The 23,975-nt window shown below is 36.7% G+C and overlaps 1 protein-coding gene across 2 annotated transcripts in view; it reads right to left on the bottom strand.

The window, feature by feature from the left end:
- Nucleotides 1-554: 554 nt before the first annotated feature.
- LOC134668381 (CDC42 small effector protein homolog) overlaps nt 555-23,975 on the bottom strand; it is a 48,161-nt gene continuing 24,740 nt past the window's right edge. For both annotated transcript variants that reach the window (XM_063525873.1, XM_063525865.1), the window contains exons 2-4: nt 21,701-22,179; nt 5,514-5,608; nt 555-4,507 (exon numbers count right to left, since the gene is read on the bottom strand). In XM_063525873.1, coding sequence (XP_063381943.1) covers nt 4,499-4,507; nt 5,514-5,608; nt 21,701-21,842 — 246 coding nt within the window. In that variant the 5' untranslated portion in view covers nt 21,843-22,179 and the 3' untranslated portion in view covers nt 555-4,498. The remainder of the gene's footprint in view (nt 4,508-5,513; nt 5,609-21,700; nt 22,180-23,975) is intronic.

Here is a 23,975-nt window from a genome sequence, read left to right as displayed (position 1 = left end):
AAATAAAATTATCCTGAAGCGATTTCTTTATTAGAAAGTAATTTGGAATCAGAATCTCAAACTGTGTCGAAGTTGGATTCAGAGTCGGAGCAGAGGAGACTCGCAAGGCTCGTGATTCTATTATAAAATTTATAAAATGTTTTGCTTTCTTGGTATTCTAAATCAGTACTCACAGCAAAAACTAAATTTGCTATCTTGTTGCACAGGCATTAGTCGTGGCCAACGTACCCTGTATCTTGGAAGTTCAGGAAGTGTTGTCCCCCATGCATTGGTTCCTTGACAATATGGTTCAGTGTCTCTTAGCGTCTCTACGTTTCAGTACTTTTTGCCCCGTATCATTTGAGTAGAATAATGTCTTTATGAAACCTTAATAACAAAAGTTCCGTGAGACTCAGACATAGGTATAATAACCTACCTAAGAATATCAGAACAGGTCACTCATGGGAAGCTATTGAAATATGCTGTCATCCGAACTTACAACAGCGATTGTGGGTTGGTCATTGCCACCTGGGTGATAAACTGTTTTATAAAAGGTTGCAAATGAAACAAAGAAATTCATCGTTCTGAAATATTTTCATTTTCTGTTCACAATAATTACCTATATGTTACAAATCTAGTATCATTCAATATTTACCACAACACAATTATAATTAACTATCAACTAACTACAGGAATATAACTTTGTCATTTTAACCGGAAAAGGACAAAATTATACATAGGATAAATATTTATGGACATTTAGCAATATTGCTTTTCAGTAATAGAGGTATACATGTAAGCTTTACGTTTCAGTCTCCATAAAAACTCTTGATTCAGTCATTTCACTGCCCAAAACTGTTCGGGCAAGAAGACCCAAAAGATTTTCATATTTTTAACGCATTCACTGCCAGGGGGCGTGGCCTAGGAACAAAGTTGTATGACGGTGAACGCACATGTGCGTTGGGGGCAGTGAATGTGTTAAGCAACTTGTGAGGTTTGCTAACTTTGTCTACTTATACAGCTTGTATAATGTATGCAATCAATTCCAAATTCTCTATATATTTTTGCATATTAGCATTTGCTTAGCCACCAATTTTATACTTTTTCATTATGCACCATTTCTTACATACGAAATGATATTTTTTTAGGAGAATTTGGAGAACGACCGACTTTTTGATGTCAAGGCAACTTGGTGAAAAAAAAAAGGCAATGTGGTCCAATGCAGCTTGTGCAATATTTAAATGCACCTTGAATAATATACACTACCTAGGGCCAATGTAAAATAATATAAGATAATGCACAAATTTAGAGAAATGCGAAAAAAAAACATTTATTACTCATGAACTTACTTTAATTGGTGCTGTAATCCAGAAATTAAACCTTTTTATGCGTTTCTCTAAATTTGTCAGTATATAAACAAATGCGCAAACAGCAAGTACTCGCTAGCAAATTATTGGGACCAGTAGGTACAGTACCTTTTAAGAGCCCTTCAACGTGCACACTAGCGCCACAGCTAAATAATCGTGATTATTTAAATTTAACGAAAGATATTGGAAAAATGGGGCCGCTACGTACTGTATTGTGTATTTAAGTACCTTTTGAATACATCAGAATAGTTTTTATGTTGCTGGATTCGTCAATCTATGCGTCCAAAGTTAAAACGGCCGTTTTTGTTTTGAGTTCCTAGATCGACGAAACCAACAACACAAAAACTGGTTTGATGTATTCAAAAGGTACTTAAATACACTATACAGTACGTAGCGGCCCCCTTTTTTCAATATCTTTCGTAAAATTTAAATAATCACGATTATTTAGTTGTGGCGCTAGTGTGCACGTTGAAGGGCTCTTAAGCATTACTGTGCGATTTTAGCTTTGATTCGTGGAAGTGTCTAACATACCGACATTAGGTACCGCATCATGCATCAGAATTACACATCTAACGCCCAATAAGGATATTATCCAAACTAAATCCACGACCGAAATATCTTATGACTTATTAAACTTGGAGATTTATCTTATTGGACGTTACTTGTTCTCATCTATCTGCATTTATAGACGGTATTGTGAGCATAGATATGCGCGATATTACTTAATCTCAAATGTATCACTCGCTTAATTTACTAATAAACATATATATAAATTGACTATTTTTAGGACTTTTTACGGGTTAGACAATTGATTGAGTATAGGTACAAGTGTGTAAGAGGGTTTAGCGCATCCATATATGTATTAATTGAATTAAATTAAACATCGGATATCAAAATACAAAATATAAATAGAAAACACGTCTTTAGTAGAATACCAACAGCCTAAACATGTAATGCAACACAAACTGTTCATAGGTAATATGTAACTTAAAATTGTACACTGTAACATTGATATTTGATAGCCCATCCTCATTTATAGGCTTTTTAGCATTCGATAGCACGTGTTTGTTGCGAATAATCTAGTTACATAGTGCAAAATTAAAAAATAGTAATCAACGTTTAATTCAATAAATGGCCCAATGTGTATTGAGTTTTTGCAATAAATTGACAAAAATAAGTTACGTAAGAGTACACGTGAATCGTCCACCCCACTATATCCTCCTAAAGCCCAGCCATACAAATAAAAAATGCAAACTATGCCACAGAAATTTGAAGCTTTAGTGTAGGAAATAGAGTTGATTTTGCGCTGTTTAAAAACTGAACGAAATAAAGCGAAAGGTACTCTGTTCCAATCAAATATGATTTAAATTTCATTGAACTGAATAAGTACTATAGGTAGGATCTTGGGCCTTAGGAGGATATTTTGGCCTACGATAATAACTCAGTAATTCTGGAATTGACACCGTCAACAACCCTAACAGCAAGCGGACACATATATTATATAATCAGTACAGTAATATATGAAAACATATAATTATATATGTAACGAGTACCAGGTAAAAAGGTAGTCAATGACGGAGTAGGTACTTATAACTACTACTACTGGATAACTATTCAAACACTAATTTTATAGAAAAAGGTATGATAAATTCGTTACAATTTATATCGAGCGTAATATATTGTACCTATAAGATTTCAGTATTTCACTAACAGCAGAAAATAAAATCATAGTTTAATACTTAGGTACTTGAGGCAATATGGAAGATATCTCACACAAGTACGAGAAAGTAAACTTATCATGTGGCAGGGTTTCTCAAGGCACGATTACCCTTAAAGTAAAAATTGCTTTAAAAAAACTCATATCACTTAATGCGCAATTGAGCCGATTACCGTTACCAGTCATGAATATGCAGTCTTGTAGCGAAATGTTATAATGGCTGGCGAACCAATAGGGGTTCAAGAAAAGATTGAGAAACCCTGCTTCATAGATATATAATTATAGTCATGTAAATTTCTGGATAGATTTGTCTAAAAGCGGTTCGAGGCCCAAAGACTTAGCGGCGGTCGAAAGGGCTGGTATTCCATCTGTCCAATTTCTTGATTCAATGTCTGTGGGTCTCACTTCACTATTAAGCAAAATGTGAGATTAATTGGGCAAATAAATTGGACAGGTGGAATACCACCCTTAGCAGAAGTGAAAAATTCTAGTTTCTAGAAACTGTCGTATAAATTATCACAATAGGTATCTGTTTTCACGAATGAATTAGCATGAACTCTTGAAATATTGTTCATTTATTGGAGACGGTGAGCAGCGTAAACATTGCTCCGTGCTCGATTGATTTAATTTTCTCCTGGCAACACTTTTGTGCGTGTTTATTGTTTGAAGTAATGATTTACTTTTAAAACATATATTTAATCAATGTGTCTCACGGTATTTCTATTGCAAATGATATAATTGGTGTAGTAATGAATTACGGAACACCATTTTACTTAAAATAAGTATCTAACATACATTAAAGATTAAGGACTGAAAAATTCGAGAACAATAAAATTAATCTGTTTTATAAAGTACTTACACTTAATATAAGATAACATAATTTTATACAAGAAAGTGGAATGATTTTGTGTCGATAAAATTCACCCAAGGACGATCGTACAGTCACCTGCGATAATATGTGACTCTTCGAAGGCCTCAAAAATATGTGACACGCTCTTATGGCTCTACAAACGTGTCGGAAGCCGGTGTTGTTCGAAGCTCTACAAATAAGATCCTGTCACATATTTTTGCGACGTTCGTTGTGTAACATATTATTGCAGGTGACTGTACATGGGCTTGCATATTATGTATCTGCCTTTCAGTAGATGAACTTTAACGGCAAAATTCTTTACCAACTGGACTGAATATTAGGGAAGATATAGGATTATCAACGCCAGTCTTTGAATAAGTATAAGGCATTGTAACATATAATTCGAAACTTCACTGAAGAACGTGGAAATCGTAGAGGTAACTTTAGAATTTCGACAATGGCCTTTGTATGTACACTTGAAAACGTACGAACTAAACACTAGCGTAACGCGACAATAAATACGGTATTAATAAGATCATAACACGACAGTCACTCAGTTCACGCACTGGTCCTCGGCTTGCGCGTTCAATATGCCTGGAAAAGAGAAAAGAGAAACGTTAGTAATGAATATTCGTATATATGTAAGTAAGTTAGTATGTTGATGTCACAGACAAAACATCCTCCAGACTGAGCATAGTCGCGCTACCCCCTCTGCCACGCATACGGTAATTTTACTCCATGTTCGAGTCGAAAGTGTCTTTGTGTGACGTCCGTGTCTTTGAACGGACCAATCACGGCACGGGACTTCGCTCACCTCGTCCCGCGCACCCCCGCATTTTTGGCATCATCGGTTGCATGAAATAATTGCTCTAAACTCGGTCTGGAGGATTCCTAGTCTATGATGGTTGATGTTGTATAAAACAAAAATAAAATGGATCTTCGTACGTCTACATCTGTCTTCGTATGGCTATAGCCTCCAGACGATCGGGTTTCAAAAATTGCCAGCTTAAATATAACTCTAGCAAGTTGACAAAGAGTCAAAAGTTAAATGGGGTCTATGTATGTGCTATGTGTACTAATCGCCAGGAAGATAGATAGGTAACGGAACCTCCTTCGGGAAATATACAGAATAGGTATAAAAAGACATTAATGAAAACCGATACGACCTTCATACCTTCAAGAAAAGGGGCGTACTCCCATCTTAAATGCTGACAGCGCACTGACGGCACCTCTGGTGGTCTATGGGTTTTGTTACTATCGGCCAGATTCGTCTGCTCGTTTGCCTCCTATACCATTACAAAACCGGCCCAGAGCGAGACGGACTCGCGCACGAAGGGTTCCGTACCATTACGCAAAAGACGTTAAAAAATTCACATTATTTGCATGGGAGCCCCCTTAAATATTTATTATATTCTGTTTTTAGTATTTGTTGTTATAGTGGGAACAGAAATACATCATCTGAAAATTTCAACTATCTAGCTATCACGGTCATGAGTTACAGCCTGGTGACAGATATACGGACAGACAGTGGAGTCTTAGTAATAGGGTCCCGTTTTTACCCTTTGGGTACGGAACCCTAAAAAAGCGTTGATGGTCTCACCTTGACCCCGTACGCCACCTCGTAGCCGCCTTTGCTCTGCATCTGGTTCTGGATGGTGTGCAGCAGCGAGGAAGGCATGTCCACGTCCGTGGATCCTGGAATACACCAGCCATCGTGTTACAATATGATTAATAGGATATGCTTAGTAAATGTACGTTTATGGAGTTATGTTTACAAGAATTTAGATTTACAGGCACCTTCTGGGCGAGCTCGCTCCATCGTAGGCCACGTTTACGCCTCGGCTAGTCTGTGGCCATGAGTAAGCCCATTCATAAAAAAAAAAGAATTACAAAATATGCGGGGGCTGACGAATTTTTTATATTTTACACCATTTAATCACGAGCAAATGCCACGAATTTGCACGGAAACTAACTAAACTATATTTTTATGGGCTACATATCTTTAAAAGTTTATAGGTGGCTTGGTAGATGAAAACCAAGAAAACATATGTCATAATATTCATTTTCAGTTGTACATATATATCGTTACCCTGCATATCATAGCAGCATATTTTAGTATAAAAATAGCTAATGATATAGCCAAGGGGCGATGAGCATAATTTAAAAATAGGTAAATAGGTAAAAACCTGCGCAAAGGCCATTTCCTCCGTCACAAGATTTAGGTACGCGACGCTCCATGTCTTTGGGGACTTTCAGCCGTATTCGAACAATGAGATACGTCAAATACTAGATATTGAAAAGATATGGAATAGATGTGTCAGTGTCAAACAAGTGTCAAAAGTGACGTTTTTGTTTGAAGAAATGTCAATTTTGACACTTGTTTGACACTGACATCTAATCCATATCGTTTCAATATCTAGTATTTGATATCTCATTGTTCGAATACGGCTGAAATGTCCCCTTTCTAATTTCCTGACCCCCTCAAGCATGATCTAAGTAAATAATCGATAATATTAGAAGAACTTTACACTGAGAGAAAAATCATTAGTAAACTAAACCAGGAATTAAAAAACAGTTCTGTACTGGGGAAAAAAATGAAGTTAAGTAATAATTATAGACGTTTCACTATTTCTGTAAAGTTTATTTATTTCTACAAACAGCTCAGTAACAATCCTAAATCTAATTTCAACAAACAGATAATAGAAATTGCAAGAACTAATAGAAATTGCAAAAGTCAATTTGTTCCTATTAGTTTACTCTCCTTGTCCCCGGATTAAGTTTATTTTTGTAATTCTAAGTGTGTTTTTGTTATCCTTTTCTCTGAGTGTATCCTATCAAGAAACCATAAATAGAGGGAATGTTACTAGTTAAGAACCGACACGTACCTACGATAGAATATCGAGTAAAAAAAAAACAATGGCTTCAGCACATCATAATTACAATATTATATTATTCCTACTCAATTTTACATTGAGCTATTCGACAGCTAAGCACAATGCCAAGGCAAACCGAAGGTTCTATTATGAATACGTGACTGAGATACATTAATTACCAATTCCATTATATTGGCTACTAATCTAATCATTTTATAGATCACGCCATTTCTCCATCTAAAAGAACATTAGCTAAGGCCGGCAGAGTCTTAATGAGTGGTGAATGGTTTATAAATAAAACAAAATAATAAATAGCTGGGGCATAACGCAATGTTTTAATGTAATAATGACCAGCAGAAGGCCGTTCCGAAACAATGACGAAAAGACGTCGAGGCTTTGTGTGGCGTATGGTCAACAATCCGTGATTATCATATCTCAGTTCAATTCAATAGTGAATGCATTGTGTGAGCTTGTGATTCTTGAGGCTTAGCTCTATTGAAATTTGTTTTTATATTGCTAATACTATAATGAATGACAGTTCCATTGTCCAATCTACTGCCACCTACCTAGTGTCTGGTTTAGCCAATTTGAAGTTCATACTCTGACATAATATTTTACAGTAGATATTGTGCTACTTTACAGCCCTAGGGCGGGATTAAGGACAATACGTGCCTAATCTGCCTATGTCAAAAATTTAAGGGCCATCATGTCAGTACATGAACGAAAACCTTGTACAATACACGTGCGAAAAGGTAATTCGCAACGAGTGGCGATAAAGGAAACCTGACTAATCCCAATAAGGCCTAATTTTTTCTCTGGGTTGGAGTGTCAGATGGCAGTCACATATCGTAAAAACTAGTGCCTAAGCCAATTCTTGGGATTCGTTGCCAAGCGGACCCCAGCTTCCCAGAGCCGGGACAACACGAGGAAGATGACGATGACAGCTACAAAATATTTGTCACTGTAAAGGATATCATCATAAAGAAAGTGAAGTTCATGGTGATATGTACAAATTGTACCTACCTACAATGTACAATGAAAGGCGACCAAAAAGCCATTGATGTTCAATTTTGTATTTTTGTCATTGCATATTTGGATGAAATATAAAATTATTATATGTCTATAAAAATTGCATTAAACTGCAACTGTTGCGTCGGCGAAAAAATCGGATTAAAATCACTCCCACAAGACGTTACCCTATTTGTAACAGATAACAAGCTTTAACATTCAATCGATCACACTTTCACATCGTAGATAATGATAACGTTATTTGTATGAATCAATTAAGGCACAACATACGACTAGGAAAGTAATTACAGACATCAGCTATGCAATTCATGATCGTGACAACACTTAATCGCTTAATTAATAAAGAATATCTGGAAGCATATAAAGTCGGTTTCATGGTTTGCTCGGGAAACATATAAAGTCTCAAAAATGCGCGTTTTCCCAAAGACATAGCTATATCGATTTATCGCCCCCGAACACCCATACATAGCAAATTTCATCGAAATCGTTAGAGCCGTTTCCGAGATCCTCGAAATATATCTAATACCTTTAAACGAGCAATTCTTGTTTAATTATATCCACTTTACTTTGTTACTTTTACACTTTTTTTAAATTATTTTTGCTTTTTTTACTTTTTTTTTTTAATTTTACTTTTCTTTTTTTTTGTTTGTTTGTTTATTTGTTAATTCTTGTTTATGTTTGTCCTCAATCACTTTGTATATTTTTAGAACCTTATGTAGTGCGTTCACAAACGCTCGCGACCTTAGAGAGACGTGACCTGTCAAACGCCAGTGAGTGAGTCACCGAGTGAGCCATTACATTACTGAGATAACTGATAGTAGACTACAGACACGGACATATAGCCAAATAGATCGTCTGTGTCATTCGCTTATAAAAGTCGTAGTTTACAAATATTAAAACATTAAGAAAAATATTTTTCTTTCTTGTATTTTTTATTGCCTATTGTTATAAAACTTATAAATTCATTCTAAAATAACTGCTGCATTGCCGACATCCTGTTCGCACACTTAAACAAAATTCTAGACAATAAGTTTATATATTTGATTGTCAAATGATACGGGTGTTTTGTATGGCTCATAATCATGCGAAAAAACTCTGCATTTTGCGTATTCATCGGTAACGGGCAGTGCGGTAAAGTTTAAGGTCGAGACATTAAAGACATTATGCTATTTTAAACGATTTGACCTCCGCTCACATTCAATGGCACTGTGACACTCGCAGCCGAGAAAATGAAAAATCATTTGAACTAAAATGTTGCAATGTGCAACGCGAGGAAAATACTATAATAATTTCAATTCGAATCCAAATTAATGATATTAAATATTTACCATTCAAAATCATGACTTTTAAAAGTCAATACCGCTAGCCGACATTAGGAAAACAACTCTAAATTTGCATCAAATTACTTATGGATAAAATACAATTTTATCGGTTTTACTAGAATAAAGAGAGCCATTACGAAGCTGGTGCATTAAAAACGAATTAAATTCTGTACCGTATTCTGGCGCAATAATTTCCAAATTCAAAGTGGTATTCCATTTGTAACGGGTGTTGTGCTTGTGCGTGGCGGGGTACGAGTAGAGTATACCTACAGCTGTCACATTTCTCAGCTGAGCCTTCCGAACTCGCACAAAGGACACAACCGTGTAACTGCGGTTTCTATTCAAATATATCCTTTTGAACTATGACAGCCTTTATAACGAAACTGTACGGAATAGTTTATAACTAACAGCCTGCCTGTTCACATAATATTTTATCTAAATAGTAAAGTCTTCTATAGAGATCCTATTTTAGGTAGTATGTATAGGTAAATAGGCCTAGAGATTCGTGTGAGCTTTGTCTCATAGCCTCATGGGAGATCAAATACCGCTACTCGGAAATGGTAGATGCCCCAGAGAGCGCCTACCGCGAACCGCGAACCACGCTTATTCTGCAGGATTTGTGGCATAGGTACATTTCAATTATGGGTCCGCGACATCTATTATATAGGAAGGTATTTCCCTATTAGTTAAATGTTTGCGCCCATGAATGCACAAATTAAAATAATTTGATTAAATAAAGTTATACTACGTAAGTAATTTAAATAATGATTATAATAATTATGATATTCTTATGTGTTCCATGAAACTTAATTGATTCCACATCTGGAACTAATTTCAAACTATACCACAACCACCATCAACCTGTTTAAAATAACTGTAACTGATTGATGTAAAACGTAAAGTGAGCTTGAAATGGGTCATTTATACCGCTGTCACGCCGATGTCCTGCACACTCCTCTCATTCCTCTGCTGCGAGTTATTCGAGGACTCGTATAAATAGGAGTATCCGGCGGAGGCGGCTCGTCAGGACGAACTTGAACATCACAAGGTTTTGGACACTAACAACTCGGTCCCATAGTCAAAGAACTGAGGTTAATATTAAGAGTATTTCCTTTCGCGTGCTTTGTTTTGCCTGGTTCTAGCAGAGTTATGACTTCTGAAGTGCCAATTTTTTCTTTTTCATAGGAGTACCTGTACCTGCATTTGCTTACATTTCCGCTGAGTTTTGTGCACATTACACTAAATTACGTACAAAAAGTAAAACTTTGGTTGCAAATACCATTTTAATTTGGAAAATTACCATTTAATTTTCGAAAATAATATAATTTTGATATGTATCTATATAAAGTGAGAAGTAGGCAGGTAAACATTTTACCACAGGTTTTAAATCCGCAACTGTATTCCTGGAATTCAATCTGAATATAAACATATAAAAAATATAACTGAAATGTTTATTTAATTTTAAAGATATATTAGCTACAGTTCAATTAGAACGTAAGTACGCTGATATCTTAATGAAATCATTCAGTTATCGTGCATTTCGCTGTACCTTTGCACAATATCCAAATGACATCTTCAAACATAAAATCTGATATCAGGGGGCGAACCGCGAAAGCCGAAATTCGCAAATTGCGAGGATCTTTATACCTATTTTACTCTCATTAAGACGTAATTAGAGTGACAGAGAAAAACGACCACAATTGACGAACTTCTATTTTCGCGGTTATAGCCCAGCGTACGTTCGAATTGGCCCGTCTTTGTAGGGCACGAGAAGGCAGTTCCAAGTGTTTCATATTCTGCTGTCTTGCAAGAGACCGAATTACGATAGGAACCTACTGAGAATTGATTGGTCATATTTATTGTGAAATACAAATTTACACATTGTTTCTACAATAATGATGATTTATGTGTCGTGATACGTTGCGCAACGAAGTAGGCTTCTGCGTATTTATTAATTGTTTCCTGTTACAGAGAAGAAATAAAATAGGTCCCTTTACTTATGTACTTCCGTCGGTTTTTTTGTCTCTTACTAACGAAATATTATAAAGAACATAACAACCATTACAATATGAACTACAATTCTAATTATGTTATTAATGATTGTGTAACGAAGTATAGTGCTTACTTCTACTACTGGTGGGTACTAGCTACCTAATACATATGTTGTCAACTTATAGTATTATTAGTTTAGTAAAGTGAATGAGAATGGATATAATCGACGAAATGCTCTTATTTTAAAACGCCATTCTAAAATACCATGAACTTAACTTCTAATGTATGAGAGCGGCTTTTTGGCGGCGGGTCCGTGCCACAAATGTAGATGATTTGTTACAAAAACGATTTGCAAACACATAGAGGCCATAGAGCATGAAAACTAAAACAAAAAACAACCATTAAAATAAATAAACAGAACAGGCGCGTTTACATGTATGACTCACTCGACTCCTCACTTGCCATTCGCACTTACAGATTTACTGTCCCACTTGTACCATGTGCATTAGAGAAGGACAGCTGGCTAATTGTGATACGGATTCGGATTACTACGATATGGGTGGCGGACGGCGAACTTTGCCAGTTATTTTTGACTTCATGTTAGAGGGAAAACATGTACTACGGTGACTTGCGGGCTGGAATTCCAATGCTGAGAAGGAAAGGTAAATAGTAAGGACTGGTCTTCATGAAAAACTGTATTCCTTCTGTTGCGTAGATAGATATACAGATGTGGAATTACGGAAAGTATTAAAAAAGTTGTACAAGTTCTCGGAAATATCATAGAAAATTAAGGAAGCTTTTCATTTTGGAAACGGATGATTTCGTTCCCCATACGAAAATAGCTATGAAAATTTTGTTTGATTGAGACATTATTATTTTAAACGTTTGTCAAACCAAAAATATCGTTAAAAAAGTAATTTATCCTCGTTATAGTAATTTAGTAGTCATTTTAACATTTTAAATTACGCATATAAATACGCATAGGCATTTGAAACTTTCTGAAGACTTCGATCAGTTTTTACTGTATGGTAGTCTTTGGTCATGGCTATGTAGTATTCATTGTCTGGTATGCTTGGACGATTGCTTTGAGATCAGGAAATAGAACGTTAATTACCAAGTCAGATTAAAGGCGCTTCTTCAAGGCATTCGACAAGCATGTAACCAAAGGTTAAACATTAGTAGTTTAAAGTACTTATACAAAGTTACGCGTAATTTGTCAATGACTTTATTATAAAAATATAAACATGTACATATAATATTACTACCAAAATTCCAACATTAATATATAAGTATAGTGTAGTAGTCAGTTAGACCATTTGTATAATATTTTAACCCTCTAAACTTTAATTACTACCCTGCATCCTAAGGAGGCCGGGGTCATTTCTGGCAATCTACTTAGGTACATAATTTAAAACTATTAATCTAATTTTATTATTGATCAAAGTATAACTATTATCTCTTTAAACGGACGACCCAGACGACCACTAGAATGCAATGACATGCACGATTAGAGATGATGTGACAATGACAAATGAAATTAAATTGGTAACACAGAACATGTTTGCGTAACACTTTGTTTCAGAGATCAGCCCAAACTGATTATGAAAACTAAATGACAACTCCATGTTCAAGTGCCCAACCTAGATAGTGTCGATTGACGCAACCAAGATTGGTCAAAGCCGGTGTGTAGCAAGAATTTTTCTTTACTGGAAGCAATTAGAAATCTTGTACAAGTTCCAGTTGCCGATGCTCAGTTGTTTTGCTAACCTGTCCTTTTGCTCGACCGCTTGGGATCTTATAGCCCTCAGATCAAACGCTTGTCTCAAAACAAAGCCGCTAGGATGTGGAACGCTTGGAATATTATTAGCTTTATTTACGGAAGTCTAGTTTATTAGTTATCGTAACTGTTCTCGTAGTCAAAATGGCCGGATACAGTGACAGGTCTGCATTAAAGCAGAGGCGTTCCAAACGCTTTCAGAGCGTAGGACAATTTATCACTTGGGTGAATCAACTTACTTGGACTCTCTTTGATTATGGATATTTATACAGACGTCTAGGTCACGTATCACTGGTCCGTCCGAGATCTTGACTCGCCCGTGTTTATGAAACCAATGAGAATACACAACCGGTTCGTATGAGGCTGCTGTGAGCATGTCTGGAGCCGCATCGTAAATTTAACGAGACATAATCCCATTCGCAAAGACTTTCAACTGCCAGAACCGATTAATATAGCAATGAATTATAGTCCTTCGTTTGTATCTAATCAACAGAGTATTTTGCATTGGATTCGATTAGGTTTCTTTTTCTATCAACGTCAGCCGAGTCACGATATCGACTCTGTAGGAAGCCATTAAAATTCCTTCGTAACTTCTTACTCTGAGATTTTCTGCAAATTATTAATTGAAATTATTGAGTTGCAGGATAGACAGCTGCGCGCCATACGGAGTGCGCCGACGCCGACGCCGACGCAGACGACGAGCAAGCAAAATCAAGCGACAAGGCGACAACATGAGCATATAAATAGGTCGATTGTCTTGATCTGCGTGAGCTTGTGCCGGTTGTACGTGATCCTACCGCCACTACTTTAGCTCTACTTATGCTTTGAGATGTAATGTATTTTTATTCGCAAAATGAATGCCTAAAAATATGATATTAGCTGAAATAGCTTACAAAAGTTCTTTAATATACTGTTAATTATAAGAAAACTATTATTAAGTTTATTGTAATTATGTCGTATGATGTCACTTGCCGTTAGTGTTGTCAGAATTAAATAATTCAGATGACATTAAATATTATTTTCATTTTATAAAACTTGTATTTTAAATAATTAGTAGTGTGATTGATATTTCAAGTGACATCATTCAATCATTCATTCAAACCAGTTATTCATTCTGTAAAGTTATATAAGCAGCGGTCACTTAGGATTACTCGCTTTTGCTGTTCACTTGTCGAAGAATAAACAACTAGTCGTACTTTGAGTATCATTTAAAACTATACCCAATTAATAATTCAGAAGTGCTCGTTAATGAAACTTAGCTCACGCGTTATTGCCGCTTCGTGTCTAATATTGACGTAGTTAGTGATAATGAGTGATCGATCTGAGCGATTACGGTCCGGACGGCGACGAAGTTTCGATAGTGATGGAGATGCGGAAGAAGTCACAGTCCCACCTGCTAAAAAGCCTCGAAAACCTCGTGCACCTAACAACAAAGAACGATTGGATCGGTTGGAGCATATGCTAGAGCAATTACTGGAACAAGGAAGAAGCAACGCACCGGAAACCGTAACTGCAGGTACGTCAAGTGGTGTCAATTTAAACCATCCACCTGTTATTGGAACTGTACCGTGCCAAAATATTGAAATACCCACTTCCCAACCAAGTGCAAGCCCAAACAATGCTGTAGCATCGACCACGCGTGTCACACATACGCCACCCCAACACAACGATTTAGATATCTCTATGAATCGCACGAGTACTTTAGAGCCACCTAGGACTACCCACCTATCTGAAACAGTCATTATTCAAGAAAATGCTTTTAAAACCACTGAAAGTCGACCTTCCGTGTTGGACTTTGGAAACAATGTTAGGTTTATCGGGAAACCCGATAATGTACCCAAATTTGATGGTAATTCCAACACTTTTTCTGTTAATGCATGGATACATCGGTTGGAGTCACTCGCAAACATCTACGGCTGGAATGAAAAGACCCTCATCTACCATATGACTGCGAGTTTAGAAGGCAATGCTCTTTTGTGGTTCGGGCATTTGCAAGACATCACGCTTTCCTGGACGGAATGGAAGAAAAAACTGGAGGAATACTTCCCGGCTGGACGAGGACTTGCAGCCAAGTTACACGACTTCGTAACTGTCACCAAACGCAAGGACGAGAAGGTAATCGACTTTTATTATAAAAAACTATCTCAGGGTAAATTATGCCAACTAAATGACGATATGATATGTGATGTAATAATCTTTACCCTAGGCGACCCACTGTTAAAGGCAGGAGCTCGTGGTACAGGATGTAGGGATACGCGAAGTTTATTGACATATTTAACGGACTCCGCTGTTGATTTACCAACCCCCGCCAAAAACACTGAACCGGTTAGTGATAATAGACCTAAATGTTACACGTGCAGTCGGAGGGGTCATACGTCCTCGCAATGTAGGGACAATTTGCGATGTGGTACTTGTAGTAAGCTAGGACATAAAACAGAAAACTGTAGGATGTCTAAAAAGTGTTCTCATTGTAGTAAAGCAGGCCATACTCGAGAGGAATGTTATAGTCTTAAGAAGTCTGTAGCCCCCCCTGTTCCCCCCGCCAGTAGCTCGAAACCTGAAGATAACCGCGATAAAAAGTCCAAACTGTTTAACATTAAGGCAGTAGATCAGGCTGATCGTAAATATTATAAAACAGTAGTCGCCAATGGACATGACTTGACAGCGTTTATTGATTTCGGCAGTGCTTGTAACACAATCACTTTATCAGCAGCTAATAAAATTTCTTTGTCGTTCAAAACACAGTCGCGTTCTACCATAATAGGATATGGTAATAAAATCACAAACCCGGAAGGCGAAGCTGTGCTTAACCTAAGTGTAGATGGTATCTGTATTAACACTCCAGTTCTGGTAGTTCGGGATGACATGCAAGATACGGATATGATTGTTGGTCGGAAATTCAGTGAGATGCCAGGGGTTTGTGCGACAAAAACCACTCATACGTTAACATTCACGATGAGAAACGACTTTGACCAGGAACTTCCATTTGCTTGCGAGGAGGCGTCAGAAGTTCCTCTTTCAAAAATTGAGCTTAAGATCCCTTATGACACCGTAATAGTTCAAGGCCTTAATCGAATCATTGTTTACACAGACGAAGATGTTGATACAGATACTAGTAGTATACAAGTGCACCGTTCTGAACATAGGGAGCTAGGTAAGGAACTAGACATTCCAGAACAAACAACGGAAATTTGCTGCAATGTAGGTTTTCTTAACGTACTTAATTTGCAATCCGAACCACTTACAATGTATTCACAACGTTGCATAGCTCGAGCACAAATAAATGAATCAAGTGAAAGTAAACAAATCAACTTGGATTTAGATAGTCAAAATATTTCTCGCCTAGAGAATATATTACAAAAATATAACCATTGTTTTGATGATTATTCCGGCCCAAATTCTAGTGAATGTAACGTAGAAATGAAGATTGAACTAACAACAGAAGTGCCTTTCTATCATAGGCCGTACAGAATGTCTCTTAAGGAACAAGAAGTTGTTCGCAACATAGTACAAGATCTTATTGATAAAGATGTGATTGAACCCAGTAACTCACCATACGCCAGCCCAGTCATATTAGTTGCGAAAAAGTCAGGAGAATACAGAATGTGTGTGGATTACCGTCAGTTAAACAAAATCACGAAAAAGGATCGTTACCCATTACCGGTTATTCAGGATCAGTTGGATAGGTTAAGTGGTGACAAAGTATTTACGAAGTTAGATTTGGCGGCAGGGTACCATCAAATCAAAATGCATCCGGACAGTAAACAATACACTAGTTTCGTGACCCCATTCGGACAGTTTCAGTACAAAAAAATGCCATTTGGTTTAGCTAACGGGCCCGCGGTATTTCAGAGGGCAATGAATATGATGTTAGATCAATCAAGATTTGAATTTGCAACAGCATATATTGATGACATTTTGCTGGCTTCAAAATCAGTTTCGGACGCGTTTGTTCATCTTGAAAAAACTTTAGAGCTGATAAGTCAATTTGGATTAGTATTGCGACGTGATAAGTGTTCGTTTCTCAGACCCAATATAGAGTACCTAGGGCATATAATATCTCAAGGTGAAATCAGGCCCTCCTCGGATAAAGTAGAGGCACTAAACAACTTTAAAGAATCTACGAACGTTCACGACTTAAGGAGGTTTATTGGCCTTTCCAGTTATTTCCGAAAATTTATAATGTCATTTGCGAATCGAATTGCACCACTTACCATTTTATTAAAAAAAAATCAGCAATGGCAATGGAGCGATCAACAACAAAACGCATTCACAGATATTAAAACCTCATTAACTCGTGAACCTGTGCTAGCTATCTATAACCCGACATATGAAACTCAATTGCACACTGATGCATCATGTCATGGAGTAGGTGGCATCTTATTTCAGAAACAGCCAGATAATTCAGTAAAACCCGTAGCTTATTTTAGCAAACAAACTTCTGATACTGAAAAAAAATATCATTCGTATGAATTAGAGGCCATGGCGGTAGTGCTAAGTATCAGGAAGTTTAGGGTGTATTTGTTAGGACGGCCCTTTATTGTATACACAGATTGTCAAGCACTTAGTGCTACATGGACTAAAAAAGATATGTTGCCTAGGATAGGACGCTGGTGGCTAGAATTACAATGCTTTGATTTTTCGGTACGTTATAGGCCGGGAGTGCAAATGCAGCACGTAGACGCACTCAGTCGCTGCCCCTTCCAGATACAACATATCACTGAGGAAAATTGGGTTACAGCTGTGCAATGGGACGACCCGAAAATACAAAACATTGTTAAAAATATAAAAAACCCCGATTATAAAGACAATTACATGGTAAAAGATAGTATTTTATATAAAAAAGTTGGTACAGAACATAAAATTGTAATACCTAAATCGGTTCGCTGGAGAGTAACAAAAATGTTTCACGATGATAATGGTCACCTAAATGAGAACAAAGTCATAGAACTTATTCAACGAGAATATTGGTTTGAAAAGTTACGAAAATTTGTGACTAAATACGTTCGGGCGTGCATATCGTGTCAATTTGCAAAAAAGCCACCAGGTAAACAACGGGGATACTTAAATCCAATTGATAAGGGCAACGTTCCATGGCACACGTGGCACATCGACCATTTGGGCCCATTTTGTTTATCAAAAAATAAAAACAGCTACCTGTTAGTCATTGTGGATGGATTCACCAAGTTTACCTGGTTGCAACCAGTACCAAATACGTGCACGATGCATGTGACAGCTACTATAAATCTACTCTCTAGGGCATTTGGATATCCAACTCGTATTATTACTGATCGCGGCAAAGCGTTTACTAGCCACGAATTTGAAAGTTACTGCACCGTAAAACACATACGACACATTCTTAATGCGGTAGCATGCCCACGAGCGAATGGGCAAGTCGAACGTTTTAATCGCACAATATTACAGTCGCTGATAGCTTATACTGGCGAAAAGGATGATGATGATTGGGAGCAGTATATACCACAAGTAGAAAGGGGAATTAACACTACTATTAATAGTACCACGCAAAAGAGTCCCTTTGAATTAGTTTACGGCTTTAAACCTAGATTTGAAATTGATTTACCAAATAAAGAGCAGGCGATTGTTAACTTACCTGAACTACGAGCTCATGCCCAAAATAGCACTATAGAGGCTTCTAAGAAAAGTAAGGCTAGGTATGATAGGAATAGATTGCCTAGTATTAACTACAAGGTAGGAGATTTAGTTCAAATACAACGTAAGATAATAAAAAAAAGGCCTTACTAGTGGCAAACTTGTTGATAAATATGCAGGACCTTATAAAGTAATAAAAGTATATGATAACGATCGCTACAGAGTTACATCTTTGAATACGCGTGGTAGAAAATACAACAATGTCATTGCAGCAGATAAAATGAAAAAGTTTGTTGTACAGTCTATGAGCGAAGATGAAGATGAACTCTAAATGCGGGTAGATAAGTCTAGTATAATAAGGGTAAACAGGTGATAGAATAAAAACAACACAATATCTATTTTCATTTATTAAGTTTAATATTAATAAAGTAAATTTCTATTCTATATCTATTATTATAAATAATGATGTTTTAGGTGTTTATGTGCATGCAGTATTAGGATTATTGAATAAAGATGTTTATAAAGTAATTACCTATAATTAAAGCAAACAACACATTCCAGAGAATATACTAGAATGATAGTAGTATCGTATTTTACAGCTGATTCTATTTTATTTAATTAATGAATTCTGTTACATATTTAATTAAATTTACAGTGTACATGTTACCATCCTGGTGTGTCCGTTGGTAAAAAAAAGAGTATAAATAATAATATATCTAATGGCATAGGTCGAGCCAGATTCTCGATTACCTATTAGATATATCACAGTCGGGTGTGTCCCATTACGTAAACATTAACTGCGTGTGTCCTGTAATGCTTACGTAAAAATCAATCTATAATAACATTACGAGGCCGTAAAGTCAGGTCAGGAAAGGCCGGGCAGGATACGTCTTGCCAAAATCCGTGTAAACATGTCTTGGTCACATACAGTTTCAATCAGTTATACGTAAACTATTCCGCTTTAATTATATGCATCCTCACTTCGTCCCTTTGTAAACACAATTGTAGTTCCTTTGTTTAATGATGACGAAGATATCTTTCACAAATAACTGGTGATTTTAAAATCACTTAACGATAAGTAAGGTGTAAAATTAAGTATCCTGTACAGGCATGCACACTTCACAACTACCATCATAAAAAAAAATTGTAAATCTGAGAACTACCCTGATTATTAAGTTTGTTTTGTTTCTTCTTTATATTGTAAGGTTTACCTACGAGTTACTCAGATGTGTAATATTCTGTTATTGTTGATTTTTTTTTTATAATTACGAGGGCGTAATTTGTATGTCAGGAAAAGCCGAGTGTTAATTATAAGAAAACTATTATTAAGTTTATTGTAATTATGTCGTATGATGTCACTTGCCGTTAGTGTTGTCAGAATTAAATAATTCAGATGACATTAAATATTATTTTCATTTTATAAAACTTGTATTTTAAATAATTAGTAGTGTGATTGATATTTCAAGTGACATCATTCAATCATTCATTCAAACCAGTTATTCATTCTGTAAAGTTATATAAGCAGCGGTCACTTAGGATTACTCGCTTTTGCTGTTCACTTGTCGAAGAATAAACAACTAGTCGTACTTTGAGTATCATTTAAAACTATACCCAATTAATAATACTTAATGCATGTCTAAATGTAATTGTATAAATTACGGCTAAACGCCTCGACAGCATTTGCAAAGGCTTGCCAAGCGTCTAACTAACATAAGCAGCCCATAAAATACCTACAAGCAACTTTTTAATATAGTATGTTGGCATTCGCCTCCGAATTTGGAACGCACGTGTGTTGCCAGCATACTAACGAGACAAACACTTTTTAGCTGTCCGTGCGCAATGTGATCGCCATAATCGTTATGTCAATTACATAAAGTTGTGTTCATGCAATTATACACGCTTAAAACTTGGTCTCGAAACAGGACATCGTTAATTAAAAGCTTTAACGATTTTTTTATCATTTCATAAGTTCGAGACTCCCGAGAGGTTAAAGCGTTAAGTTTATTATACACTTTCTTTTTAAGAATTTCTATGTTCATATTGAATTAAACAGATAATGTCCTCCTACTTAGCATGGCGACTTGATACGTGGACAGTAACCAGTATGTATGGTGGATGAACCTGACACACATGTCAGGCAAAATTAAACCTTCCATCAATGATACAAGGACTTTGACACGTGAAAGCTTTCCTCGCTTTATTTGTACAGGTCGTTCACCTTGGCTTTCTGGAAGATCACTACGTTATCGATTCAATCGATTGACTGACAGGAACTTATCGACTACTCGATTGTGTCGTAGATTACATCAAGTGGCATTATGGATATCAATTCTATTGTCCTCTATTATCTCCAACCTCCTGCAATATTTCTAACTACGTCACTTGACAGTATTACCGATTAATCCCTTTCAAGTGTCCACGGGAATGTTGTGTGAAGTAATAATGTTCTCCCAGATGTTAAATTTGCTTATCTCTCGAAGTTATGATAGGTACCTCGCCACGCCTGAAGTGTAGGTAAGTATATTAAACTGACAGAACTGTTTATCCTTAACACGTCATAAGGAGTTAAGGACAAGCTATAAAGTTGATACTTTAGGTGTCTATTAACAGTATTAACACGCATACGATAGATACGTAACTCTGTCCTTTAAATGCATAACGCGATGGAGTGTTGTTAAATGTGCCTACATGGATTTATGTGAGAGGACCAAAAAATGTGGGATTTGCTATTAGAATCGGAGCGCCGACTTTATTTTTATTATGGCACGGTGTATGACCCTACTTTCGCTCGATGAGAAACATCAAGTGGTATCAAGTTTAACAACTATTGCATGCTGTAAAAGTATAAATGCATCCACTTCAGACGTACTGAATGTACATATGCACATGAATTGCTGTAGTTAGCCGACCACTTCGAACTTCAACAGTCGCATCATTTCAGTGATCGTAAAGAACATCTTAATTGCAAATGGCAAGAATGTTGCAGGAAACTCTATGATTGCAGTGAATTAAGCAGTCTCATGTTGTTAACAATGTATCGTAACTACTCTACTAAAAAGGCGCTTGTTAACTTTATGGTTTTAAATTGGGTGGATTTCACAATCGATCTCACCAACCTGAGCTGTCCAGATCAACAATTAATTAGTGGAATATTTTATATTAATGATACTATTGTATAACATACCTATGTGTCCTGTGTGCTGGAAGTTTGTGGGAGCTCCGATCATGGAGCGGTCTATTCTCCGGCGCGTCCGCTGCGCCTGCGCGGCGGGCTGGTAGCAGCACGCGAACCACTGAAGCCAGATCTCACCACCGGTGCCGGCCATTTTCAATCACTAAACCGTCCACTACTAGCTCCAGTCACTTGCGCGTGTCAACGCGGCTTGAGAATTCGAATTTGAAATTCGAATTCTCTATTTTTTTATGCAAGCACTTTTGTTCGTACTGTTCCAGAACTGCTGATTATTTTTTCCAATTTAAAATTTGAATATCGAATGTAGAATGTGGAATAAACAATAAGTTACTGTAGCACGATAACACGAAACACTGTCACTTATTGAATAGCCGGCTTCAGATAATGTTCTTGGAATCGAGGTTTATATAACGCGCGATGATCTCCTCTCGGCAGATAACGACGGGTGCATGATGTTGATGCTTCGATAACTGGAACGGAAAAAACGATACTGTTAAAGTTTGCTTTCTCTTTTAAACTAAAGCTTACTAATTTGATAATGGTAAATAAACATATTTTGATGGAATTATTCTTAACGATGTTGTCAAGAAATTATTAATGTAATTTTAATGGTTAATTAAATTATAAACTCATTTGTGGACCGTTTTTCATATAACGTTATTTATATATATATGTAAAGTTTGTTTAATAATTTAACGAAGGCATACAAACGATCTTTCTTCAAATTAAAAGAAACGATATTGATAACAACTTGGTTTGATAAAGATATATCCTTCTGGAACGACTTGTAATGCCATACAATGCTGTTAAAAGTTATTGAGGTATGCATAGGAGCAAAGTCGAATCATGAATTCATATTTAGAAACAAACATAAGGGTTATAAAAATATGATCTTAACCTCGTCATGTTTAAATAGAAAATGTGTGGGAAAAAGATAGGTACATTCATTCGCAAGTTTAAACGACGTATTAGAAACTATTACAATACCTACTTACAAATATTCTTTATTACACACAGAAAGAAACAATGTACATACAACTCAAGCTATAAAACAATAAACAACAAAGCGGTCTTGTCGCTAAAGAGAAATCCCTTCCACATAATCTTAGCGGACTTAGTGCAGAAAGCTTATATACATATATGTATAAAGTATTAAGTGAGTGGTGCTGAAGACTTATCCATCAACATGGCCCTAAAATATCCCCCCATATTTTCAATACGTAAAGGACCGGTTGAAAATGAAATGTGGTCGATCATGTGTTATTATATGCGACACTTTTAGATCCTTTCTTAGAAAACAGACTGGAAAAGCGTGTCGGCACCGGAGTGCGAGCGTGGGGCGGCCGTGGGCGCAATCTTATCGAGGGACTCCTGAGGGACTCACACTCAACCCGCCTCAAGTCCACTTATATTCTCACTCTATTCTAGAACGAACAATATATGTCAATAAGGAATAGATTCGCGTGTACATAAATGGCCTTGAGACATCTCTACAATCTGTAGGATAGATCGGTAACTGACAGAATCGTGGACAACGTTATAGTGACAGCTGCAAGACAGTCGGCTTATCTGATGACTGATACAGGCGTGAAGATCACTGATGAGGAGATTTAAGAGAAATTCTCAGTGCTGTTTCAGTTGCCATGTGAGTTTTCGATAAGGCAGTAGAGCTACAGAGGTATAGTCATCATCATCATCATTTCAGCCTATATTATACGTCCCACTGCTGAGCACATCAGGCCTCCTCTCATGCGCGAGAGGGCTTGGACTATAGTCCCCACGCTAGCCCAATGCGGATTGGGGACTTCACATACATGTATGTTTGAAAAGTAATAATCGAGAATTTTCTGTGTTGTTTAACAGTTCTTTGGACAAATTCTGAATTTGGGCTATATTAGTCGGTGCACGGTGGCCGACATAGGACAGTTTACCCTTGGAGCAATGCATAAAAATCAACTTGAAAATTAGAAATGTGGTATTAACTTTGTTATTATTTATACCATCAATAACAAGAATACATATAGGTACTAAATTCTTATTGCAACGGCACGCAACGGAAGCGATAAGGCCATGTTTAGAAACATTTTATTTCTACTAGAATGCACAATACACACACCAGAGAAAAAACAGTGAAAGTTGATAAGATAACATATCCGAGAGCACAGGTAGAAAGAAGTGTTCCAGCCGGATTAATACGCGTGATCTATCGCCAGTCTGATTATTACTGTCAGCAGGCAAATATGATTCGTTTTTACAGCTTGTGACG

This window comes from Cydia fagiglandana, chromosome 1, assembly GCF_963556715.1.
Source record: "Cydia fagiglandana chromosome 1, ilCydFagi1.1, whole genome shotgun sequence".
Classification (NCBI taxonomy): domain Eukaryota; kingdom Metazoa; phylum Arthropoda; class Insecta; order Lepidoptera; family Tortricidae; genus Cydia; species Cydia fagiglandana.
This window is presented reverse-complemented; position numbering and strand designations above follow the sequence as displayed.